The sequence below is a fragment of the Eucalyptus grandis genome, chromosome 11, assembly GCF_016545825.1.
Source record: "Eucalyptus grandis isolate ANBG69807.140 chromosome 11, ASM1654582v1, whole genome shotgun sequence".
In the NCBI taxonomy this organism is placed as follows: domain Eukaryota; kingdom Viridiplantae; phylum Streptophyta; class Magnoliopsida; order Myrtales; family Myrtaceae; genus Eucalyptus; species Eucalyptus grandis.
This window is the reverse complement of record NC_052622.1, coordinates 22,410,734-22,422,488: the sequence shown is the minus strand read 5'-3', so window position 1 is coordinate 22,422,488 and position 11,755 is coordinate 22,410,734. Positions and strand designations below refer to the sequence as shown.

The 11,755-nt window shown below is 38.4% G+C and overlaps 1 protein-coding gene across 1 annotated transcript; it reads left to right on the top strand.

Annotated features, from left to right (window-relative positions):
* Positions 1-560: 560 nt before the first annotated feature.
* On the top strand, positions 561-5,899 carry LOC104427488 (putative disease resistance protein RGA4). The gene is made up of 3 exons (XM_018865895.2): positions 561-912; positions 989-3,791; positions 5,597-5,899. The coding sequence occupies exon 2, from the start codon at positions 1,209-1,211 to the stop codon at positions 3,789-3,791; it is 2,583 nt and encodes an 860-aa protein (XP_018721440.2). The 5' UTR covers positions 561-912; positions 989-1,208; the 3' UTR covers positions 5,597-5,899.
* The last annotated feature ends 5,856 nt before the right edge of the window (positions 5,900-11,755 follow it).

Below are 11,755 nucleotides of genomic sequence, written 5' to 3'. Positions count from 1 at the left end.
ATTTCATACCATAGCGTCAATAAGAAACGGGATTAGCAAGTGGCAATTTTCTTCTTAAACAGGATCAAATCGTGTTTTTTATTGCATTTTTCTAATCAAATGAACAGGATGAGATGATCATGAAGTGGCCGACCCAACATCCGATCGTGGGGTGGGGGAAAAACGTCGGGCTCCTTCCCTCTCTCTTGATACTTGGAAAGCACAACCAATAAAGGTGAAAGGCAAAAGTCTATATACATATATTTATATATATACTCCTCGTGGTGGGGCCCATCATTGAAGTGGAGTCGTCCATTACGTATAGGATACATGCTATTATAAGTGAAAATGAGACGTCAGGACATTCGTGTTTTTTTTTTTTTCATCGAAAAAGTCCTCATTTCATTTTAAGTAGTAAAATTAGATGAACAACTCAAATGAGTTTTAGAACAAAAAACATTCAAAAGAGATTGAGGGGGACTAGAGACCCAATTCAGAGGTAGAGATTGATAGAGTTTGGCTTTGGCAACTCAATCAGCGATTTTATTTAGATCTCTCGGTACATGGATCAATTTTAATCCAGGAAATGGATCTAGAGCAGCCGGGCCCCTTTGGACTATTTCGTTGACTTCCCAAGGGGGTGTATCTTACCCCAAAATCGTCTGAACTGCTGTGTAGCAGTCAGACTCAACAGCAGCCCCACGTGACCCCTTTTCCTTTCTCCATTTCACAGCGTTCCAAGCCTTCGCATATCACCGGGGTTTCTAGATTCAAGGGAGATTGTGCCTTCACCGTGCGAGCAAAACCGCCAAGCAGCACCCCATTCTCTTCCCTGCACACCCCTGCTACTGATACGTCGTTAGTTCCTGGGTGTGAAGGCTCCGTCGACGTTAATTTTCACCCATCTCGGCTCCGGCGGTCTCCATCTTACAGGTACTACGGTAGCTTTGCTGATGTTTTGCTGCTGTGATGAAGCTGGATCTTTGAATTTTTGTTTTGACGCTAGCAGATCAGCCACCACGCCCTGCGGATCTGGCATCCTTGCTCGAAAAACTGCTGCATTCCTCTGTTTCCAGATGAGCCAGAGAACTTCGGCTGCTATTTCGGGTTCGGGAGCTTGAGGAAGCTGGCTTTATACTCCATAAAAAAACCAGCGGTCTATACTCGTTAGTCAAACAGCCAAGAATCAATTTCCTCCACTGTTTTAGCCCATTCCCTTTCGGAATGATATGGCAGAATCACTCCTTTCCGGCATCGCGGAAGGGGTGCTTGGGAAGATTGCCTCCCTAGCCGTCCAAGAAGCCATCGCGATTTATGGTCTTGAGAACCAGCTTAGCGAGCTTAAAGAGACGGTGACTGCCATCAAGGCAGTCTTGTTAGATGCGGAAGAGCAGCAGGCGAAGAACCACCGTCTGCAACTGTGGTTAGATCGGCTTCAAGATGTATTGTATGATGTGGACGACGTGCTTGATGAATTCGAGTGCGAAGCCTTAAGGAAGCAGGTGATAAGTCGTTACGGGGGCATCAAAGAGAAGGTACGCCGCTTCTTTTCCATCTCTAATCCACTAATATTCCGTGCAAAACTCAGTGATAAGATCAGGGAGATACGGGAGAGATTATCCATAATTTCCGATGAGAAAGATCAATTTGATCTTAATGCACGGAGTGCTAACAGTGATGCGGCACATACTCGATCACAAGAGATGACTTACTCGTACGTAAACAAGTTGGAAGTTGTTGGAAGAGATATTGATAAAGAAAAGATAATTGAGATGTTGATACAACCAGTATCTAGCAAAAATATCTCGGTGATTCCCATTGTTGGAATAGGGGGTTTGGGCAAGACGACACTAGCGAAATTAGTTTACAACGACGACAATGTGAACGAGCATTTCGAATTGAGAATATGGGTATGTGTATCTCGGGACTTTGATTTAAGGAAAATTATCGAAGGAATCATCAAAGATGCAACCCATCAAAGCTTGGGTAACTTTGATCTTCAGCAATTGCAAAGGCTTTTGCGAGAAACCATCAAAGACAAGAAATATCTACTTGTCTTGGATGACATATGGACCAATGACCGCGGGAGATGGAATGAATTGAGAAATTTGCTAAGCCAAGGAGCTAGTGAAAGTAAGATAATTGTGACAACACGTCATTCAGACGTTGCTTTCATAATGGGCACCCATCCAGCGCATAATCTGAAAGGTCTTTCTCATGAAGACTCAATGGTTTTGTTCAAAAAATGTGCATTTGATGAGAAGGAAAGGGAGCCTTGTCCTAAACTTCTTGAGATTGGAAATCATATTGTTGAAAAATCGCATGGAGTGCCTCTCCTTCTGAAAACTTTGGGGTGTCTACTTTACACAAAGCGCGAAGAACAGTATTGGGCACATATAAGAGATAGTGAAACATGGATTTTAGCAGAAGCAGAAAAGGGCATTGTGCCAGTACTTAAGCTTAGCTATGATCATTTACCATCCAACTTAAAACGTTGTTTCGCCGCATTGTCACTTTTTAGAAATGAAGTTAAATTTAAAAACATTGATTTTGCTTGGTTGTGGATGGCTTTAGGACTCATTAGTTCACCAAGGGAAAAACAAGCATTAGAAGATGTGACTGTTGAGTATGTCAAAGAGTTGGGGAAGAGATCTTTGATCCAAGAAGTTAAGCAGTATGGATCGCTGTTAGTTTTTGAAATGCACGATTTGGTCCATTATCTTGCATCGATTGTGGCAAGAAATGATTATTCTATGGTTGACTTAGATACTACAGAGATTTCAAAAGGAGTACGACATGTTTCGTTCTCTAGCATTCTGTCAAAGGGAATCTCGAATTTTGATGGAGTACCCCCTTTTCTGAGAAAGCCAACTTCAAAGAGGTTGCGTGCAATTATATTTCGTTACAAAGTTGATGAAATTATTACTAGAGAGTTCATTAAAACGTGCCTCTCCAAGTGTAAACATTTACGGATTCTACAATTGACAAATGGTAGTTTTGAGGAGCTGCCAAGTTCCATTGGCAACTTGAAGCAATTGAGATCATTTCGTCTCCATGATAACAAGCGATTGAAGGAGCTTCCGGATTCCATTTGTGAGCTGCAAAGTTTACTAATATTATCCCTTAATGGTTGCTCAAAGCTAGATAAGTTACCCAAAAATATGAATAGGCTTGTTAGTCTAAGATATCTAGAGGTAACAACGAAGCAAAAGAGTCTGCAAGAAAGTGGTATACAATACCTAGAAAATCTGCAACTTTTGGATATCAATGGCTGCAAAAATCTCCAAGTTTTATTTGAAGGCACTTGCCATTTGACTCGCCTTGAGCACTTACTGATTAAAAATTGTGGGGGACCAATTTCTGTGCATTTTGAGAAATTAATCGCCCTTAATTCCTTGATGATTAGAGATTGCAAGCTCATGTTGACCCAAGAGAATAAGTCCAACTTTCCATTAAATCTTAATGTTCTGATTATAGCAAAGTTCGAACAAGTGATGGAGTTGCTCCAATGTCTCGTTGGATCTTGCACTTTGGAATACTTACGCATTGATGATTGCCCAAACTTCACAGCTGTACCTGAATGGCTACCAAATCATACACATCTCAAATATATTGAGTTCTCCAGATGTTCCAACTTGTCATTTTTGCCGCAAGGAGTTCGATCACTCACCGCCCTCAGAGAATTGCATGTCGCGGATTGTGGCGAACTGAGCAATAGATGTCAACATTTAACGGGCGAGGATTGGCCCATAATTGCTCACATTCCTCAAATTAAACTTGATTATAGGAAGGTACAATGGACTGAAGATTAGGTACGCATCAGTTTGCCTCTCCTTTCATTTCTTCTTCGTTCTTAGATGTGATATAGCCGTATATAGCAAGATTCACTTCTTATATATTTTTTCCTGACATCCTCACTTGATCCGACTTGTCTACGAATGCATCATGCACATACATCACATTGAAAGTACAATTTGATTTTCCTATGATGCAATCTCGTTTTCTCCTTTAACTTGAAAACTGCAATGTGACGTAATGTTTTCAATGCGTACTTCTTTTGATGATTATTATTGCAGAAGGCTACAGCAATGAATCAATTGGCAATTTTATTCTGCTTAAATGGAGTTGAAGAACATCATACATTCATACTCAATCAGTTGTTATCTTCAAGCATAATAATAATTGAAAAATGATTTCAAACAAAAGTATTCATGTCAAGTAATACTTAAACTCACTTGATGATCACCTATCCTGATTTATTTATCAAATTGTTCTTGGGGAATTTCTTTTTCCGATACATCAGATAGCTCGTCTAGCTTAAGTTGGTCGATATAAATTATCAAACGAATCGTTTGCAAGTGTCCAAAAGGACTAGTTAAGTTCTCTCACCATATCAAAAGGCAGTCGTGAAATAGTCAGAAATATTGAAGAAAATGCACTTACTAGAAAAGCCACATATATAAGAAACTTTACAGCTCCTTTTACTCCAGAAAAATTTTCATTTTCCATTTTTATCTTTTAGTAGAAGGGGAAGCAGAAACAGGTTTAAAAAGTTTAAGCAAAAATAAAGGTTTTCTTTCTGAGTGCGACTTCGAATTAAAATATGGAGAATACTGAAAGGTTTATGTTGAGTCTATACATTTGATTCGAAAAATTTTCCCTCATTTTAATTTGGCAAATATTTTTAAAAAATTAAATGCATTTTCACGGTGTTTTTTCATTCTTAAATGGAAACGCAAACAAAAATATTTTGTAAACTTTGAGGAACCAAATAAATGTTCAAAGCGCATTCAGCGAAGTTCTATAAGTACTTAGGGGCACTTTTCAATTTCTTTTTTCCTGATAAATAAACCATGTCATATTCACCCAATATGATTAGTATATAGTAACTTAAAAGCATTACAGCTACTCCTCCGGGCATTGCAGGTTCTCATCCAAACTTTTAAGACTTGTTTGTTTCTAAGTAAGCAAAGGTGGAAAAGTACATTTTCTTTTTCATCAAAATTTAAAATGTTATTTGAATTTCATAAATTTATTAAAATATTATATGCGAATCTACTTGTGCATATTTACTTTTATAATTTGTCAAAATTTTAGGTATATTTTATAAACAAAAAGCCGAAGTTTCTGTGCCATAGGTTTTTAGATTGGGGCTACATGTAGACTCCCCGTTTTGATGTAACCTAACAATAGTAAATTAAGATTCATTATTCGAGTATCATTAGCACACTGTTCAAAACTAATGTGAACTATCAAACGGGTAAGTGCTTACGCATAGTGTGCATACCGGACATAAAAAGTATGGTTTCCACGTGTTATTTCGGATACTTGTCCCTTGGAGTTATGATATTATTTTCTTTCAAGAAAGAATTTCAAAAACGCTGATAAGAGCACTAAAATTTCCACATATTTTTATACTAGACTAAAACTACTACATGGACTTTTATAGAAACAAATCGGACACCCATTTAGAATTTAATTTGGCTAAACAAATGAAAAAGCATCTTGGTAAATAGATTATACAAGAGTGACAAATTTGCATGGCACCACAATAAATGCCATAATACTATGTTATAGATACTCCAAGCTTATTTGTTTTTTTTTCTTATGAGTGTAGGTGAACTCCCATGATCTATTTGCCATGCCATGTGGCTCTCCAGAAAGATTTGGACACGCACTCAATTAATCCTTCGTCAGTCTCTTTCATTTTCAGGGATTAAAGCCATGGCCGTTGATATCGTACTTTTCTCTTTCCTTGAATCAGTGTTGTTCTTTATGATTTGCTTGTGTTTGTATTACAAATTTCTCTATGAAGAAAGTACCTTATTTGTATTGTATAAAACTAACTGGAGCATTATCTATATTTGAACTTCCTTAGAACAATTTTTTATCTATCATTCATGGATAGTGTATGAAATCACGATGCATCTTCAGATCTTATTTTTGGTAAATTAAAGTCTTTTATTTGATTTTTTTTCTAGACTCTTAAAGAGTTTCCTCAAAACAATGTCTTCGAAAAACCACATTGATTTTTCTAAATAGGAAAATTATTTTTTTTCCGCTTTTGCTGTAAAGACTGGATCTTATGAAAAATTAATTCACTGCCAGCTCGGATCTCATGCCCTCCCATAATTGGAATGGGATCTTAAGGAGAAACCGGGCTCGTTGATTTCGTGTATAATCACAAAAAGGTCTTGAGTACGCATTTCGATATATGGATATGCTTATCCGATGATTTGGATCTAAAAGAGCTCTTGAAAAAGTCTGGAGAGACGCTATCAGTCAAGGCTTGATCATAGTTCTTAGCTGCTATCAGATACCTTGCACACTGAGCAACTGAAGGTTCATCTAAATAATTAGTAAACGTTGAGAAGCTTTTCCTCGTACTGGATGATGGATGGGACAACAGTTTTACTTTTAGAAAGTGGAACGAGATGAGAGACTTGTTCACGGAAGGCGCTAAGGGAAGTTTTCTAGCTGCGACAACCTGCAGACACGAAGCCGTTTCCTAATGCATTTGTATTAGCATTCAAGTTAAAAGCCCTTCCTCATCTCGGGACACTCTCTTGCCTTTCCTCAGATGGGCATTCGACCGCAAGCAAGAAAATCCAGGTTTGGAGACTGCAATCAAAATCGCCTACAAATGCAAACTAGTTCCTCTTCCTGTGAAATCTCTCGGGGGCTTACTTCATATGCTAAAAGCGACCGGTCAACGATAATGGGCATCGATAAGAGAGAATAGTGTTGGGGTTTCATGAATCATGTATAAGAAATATTAACATAAAGTACGCAGCGGAAACAAATATATATTTTACACATGATTTTCCGTAGGCGTTGTTCGTGCGTTTTAATAAAAAAATCTAAACAAAAGGAAGTTAAACGAAATACCTTTCGAAGCGCGCTTTAAACAAGTCGGTTCGGATGTTCTACAGTTCGAGTCCCACAAGTGTTGGACCTCTAGTTCAGACACACCAACAACGAACGTCGAACGGAAGAGAGAATTTCGGATATTCATCACTTCGATCGTGCTAGCAATCACGTGGAAACAAACCGTCGTATCCTTGATGTATAATAGTCACGGCCCGAACGAGATAATGTTCTTCTTTCTTGCGTCTCAAAAACACAAGAACACGCACACAATTTGCTCTCTTTTTCAGCAAAGCATTTTCTCTCTAAAAACACAAAATGCACACCCACCTTTTCTCTGTCTTTTTAACAAAAAGAGCACACCCCTCATCGCACAAATTTTTAACTCTTTTAAGGCATTTATTAGACGAGCACTTCACGGTTCAGCAACGGTTGCTGATCGTGGGATGAGCAACCGTTGCTGATCCTCACGATTATGCACGATTGTGCATAAACGGTCAGCAACCGCTGACCGTTCGTGCACAATTTCGTGCATGATGGTCAGCAGTTGCTGATCGTGCATGCTACGTGCATGATGGTCAGCAACTGCTGACCATCTCACACGATTTTGTGCAAATCGTGCATGTGCACGATTTCGTGCACATGCACACTTTAATTTTTTTTTTATTAGTTAATTAATTAATTAAACAGATAAAGGATTAATTAAAATAACATAATCCTTAGCAGCTTTAGGGCATTTTCTAACAAATAGCAGCATGCGTAAATCGGTAACAAAGACAAAACGACATCCTTCCTGCACTCGAATTAATCGGTAACATGGAAACCTTGTTTCGCAAAGATTATTGGCACCCTGCTTTCTTTTGAGTTTTGAGTAATTTTGGAGCAGATGTTGATTAATACGCCTGTCGAGCGAAAAGCAAGCGCAGGAAGAAGCTGGCAAAGATCATGTCAAAAGGAAGCCGAGTCTTTGCTATACAAAATGCATGATCTAGTGCAGAATCTTGCTTAATCAGTTTCACAAAGTGAGTATTTGACAGTAAATTCGAACGTTAAAGCCTCATTTTAGTTCGATTGACAAAGAATCCACCAATGGATTTAACAATCCAAGCAATCGCATTTCAAGAGATTGCACTCTTTTCTACTGTTTGGATGAAAATTCGTGAAGTTTAGGTCTTTTATGAAAACACATCACAATCAATGGTTGAGTTGGGGTATAATTTTCCTTTTTTCGCTTTCTTTTCTGTTTCTACATCTTCCTGTCCTGACTAAGGCCGCATAGATCTGCCACTCACCCACCACCACATCGCCACCCAACCATGCCACCATGAGGCCTCGCCTTCGCATCTCCTTTCGCATATGATGTCTAAACATTTTTATAAACGATGAATATATTTTATTTATTTATTTTTATAAGTGATAAAGCGATATTTTTAGCAAAAGATTTTTTAAATTATTCACTTTCCGCGAAACAAACAGAGTATTTATGTTGCTCTGTTAATTTTGAATTTTTTGCCAAGCAAACATTATAATTCTTGCTGCTGCTTTACATCAAAACCTCAACCTTTATTAGTGTTTTTTTTTTCCGTCAATGTCCAGGATTTCTTGATTTTGCAGTCTGGGTAATTTTTCTATTGCTAGATGATTGCTAGATTTAATTTGTTTTTTGGGTCAGGTAATTGCTAGAATGGTAATAGGGTGGTCTATTCTCTTTTTATCGTTTTTTTAGGCTTATTTTGGGCATTGGCTCTCTTAATTTTTTATTTTTTTATTTTTTGGTGGGGGCGGTTGATGGGTGAGTAGTGGAGCTGGTAATTCCCGAAAGAACATGGATAAGCAATAAACTACTAGCAATATATAATACAATTTCTTGACCGTTGAACATCCATAATATCCGTTGACCATGAATAATTAGCAACCTACCCGGTATTATATTCAGGTCGTTGCCTTCATTGACGTTTGCCTTCTTTGTCATATAGAGATGTCTCGACGTCTTTCTTTTCTCGTTTTCGAAATGACTGTCCCATTCCAGGAATCCTTCATTATATGAGGGACAAATGCTAATACGAAACGTGGACATTGAGACATTCTTGTTTAGACCATCAAATTTTACGAGCCAAACAGCCAGGAATCAATTTCCTCTACCGTTTTAGCCCATTCCCACCCCGGAAAAACATGGCAGAATCACTCCTTTTTAGCATCGCAGAGGGGGTGCTTTGGAAGATAGCCTCCCGCACCCTCCACGAAGCCGCAGCGATTTATGGCATCGAGAACCAGATCAGCGAGTTCAGAGAGACGTTGACTGCCATCAAGGCAGTGTCATTAGATGCGGAGGAGCAGCAGGCGAAGAACCACCGTCTGCAAGTGTGGTTAGATCGGCTTCGAGATGTATTTTATGATGCGGAAGACGTACTCAATGAGCTCGAGTGCGAAGCTTTAAGAAAGCGGGTGTTAAGCCGCTATGGGGGCATCTATGGGAAGGTATGCCGATTCTTTTCCCTCTCTAATCCAATCATGTTCTGTGCAAAAATCAGTCATAAAATCAAGGAGATACGGGAGAGACTATCCAAAATTTCTACCGATAAAGATCAATTCGGTCTTAATGTGCGGAGTGCTGACAATGGTGTGCCACATACGCGATCACGAGATATGACTTATCGTTCATAAACAAGTCAAATGTCTTTGGAAGAGATCTTGATAGGAAAAAGATAATTGAGTTGTTGCAGCCAACAGATGACAAAAACCTTTCAGTGATTCCCATTGTTGGAATAGGAGGTTTGGGCAAGACAACCGTGGCTAAATTAGTCTACAATGATGATAGTGTGAAAGAGCAATTTGAGTTGCGCATATGGGTGCGTGTGCTTGAGGACTTCAATTTTAAAAAAAACTATTGAAGGAATCATTGAAGATACAATTGGTCAAAGTTTGGGCAACTTCAATATTCAGCAGTTACAAAACTCATTTGCAAAACATTGTCAAAGACAAGAAATATCTTTTCTTGGATGATGTATGGAGCAACGACCGTCGTAAATGGAATGAATTGAGAGCTTTGCTTAGTGTAGGAGCTAGTGAAAGCAAGATCATTGTGACAATGCATAGTTCTGAAGTTGCCTCTGTAATGAGTACCTATCCGATGCATAATCTAAAAGGTCTTTCTCATGAAGACTCTATGGCCTTGTTAAAAAATGGGCATTCGATGAAAAGGAAAAGGAGCTTTGTCCTAAACTCCTTGAAATTGGAAATGATATTGTTGAAAAATCTTAAGGAGTGCTTCTCCTTGTGAAAACTTTGGGGAGTCTACTCTACACAAAGGATAAAGAACAATATCGGAAATATATAAGGGATAGCGAAACATGGGAGCTAGTGGAAGTGAAAAAGGACATCTTGCTGGCACTTAAGCTTAGCTATGATCATTTACCATCCCACTTAAAACGATGTTTTTCTATTTTATCACTTTACCCAAGAGGACATAAAATCAAGAGCACAATTTGGCTGATTTATGGATGTGGTTCCACCTTTTCTAAAAAATCCAACTTCGAAGAGGCTGCGTGCAATCAAACTTCAATTCAAAGTTACTAATGGAGTAATTACTAAAGAGTTCTCGAAAATATGCATCTCAAAGTGTAATTCCTTAAGGTATCTGGATTTGCCATTTGGTAGTTTTGACGAGTTGCCCAGTTCCATATGCAACTTGAAGCAATTGAGAATGTTATCTCTCCAATATAATAAGCAATTGAAGAAGCTTCCAAATACCATTTGTGAGTTGCAAAGTTTGCTATACTTATCTCTCATTGGTTGCTCAGAGCTAGGCCACTTGCCCAAAAATATGAAAAGGCTCATCAATCTTAGATATCTATACATAACAACAAAGCAAAAGAATCTACAAGAAAGTGGAATACAATACCTTGAAAATCTACACCTTTTAGGACTCAAAGGGTGCAAAAGTCTTGAAGTTTTGTTTGAAGGTACTTGTCGACTAACTCACCTTCAAAAGTTGGAAATTTTAGATTGTGGGAGACCAATATATGTGCCTTTTGGGGAATTAATCGCCTTAGAGTGCTTGACAATTACTAAATGCCAACTCATGTTAACCCACGAGAGAAGGTCCAATTTTTTGTTAAATCTTCGTACACTAGTAATCTAAAAGTTCGAACAAGTAACGGAGCTACTCCAATGTCTCGAAGGATTGGCTTGCACTTTGGAGACCTTTTTTTTCTATGATTCCCCAAGCTTGACGGCTGTACCTGAATGGCTGTCAAATCATACACGTCTCAGATTAATTCGTTTGATCCGATGTCCCAACGTATCGTCCATGCCGCAAGGAATCGGAGGCCTTATTGCCCTAAAAGAATCGCGCATCGTACATTGTGGTGAATTGAGCAAAAGATGTGAGCCTCAAACTAGCAAGGATTGGCACAAAATTGCTCATGTTCCTCGAATCAAAGTTGATCGGAAGCGAGTACAATGGATGGACGACTAGGTACACATCTATTTGCACCTCCCTTCGTTTCTCCTTCGTTCCTAAATGTAAGAATAGCCATATATATTCACTTAATGAAAATTAGGATAAGAGAATAATGCAGTATGCTCATTCATAATATTGACGACTTTGACTGTATATTTGGACAACTTTGACAAATCCCTATTTCACATTGAAAATAAAACTTGATTCCCTTCTATGGAAACTCGTATTCTTCTTTTACTTGGAAAGTGATTATTATTGAAGAAGGCTGAATCTATGAATCAATTCGAATTTTTTTTTCTGCCGTACATGAAGTTGAAGGACATCATGCATTTATACTCAGTCTGTAAGACAAAATAATTTATATGCGGAAGCCAGGATTGTTAATAGACAAACCTCCAGCCATTGTTCGTATTCACGTTCGTCGAATGTCCTGAAAAATCAAGAAAA

Bases quoted from the DNA above. Each gene is read 5' to 3' on its own strand.
- LOC104427488 (XM_018865895.2), top strand. From the start codon at position 1,209: ATGGCAGAATCACTCCTTTCCGGCATCGCGGAAGGGGTGCTTGGGAAG.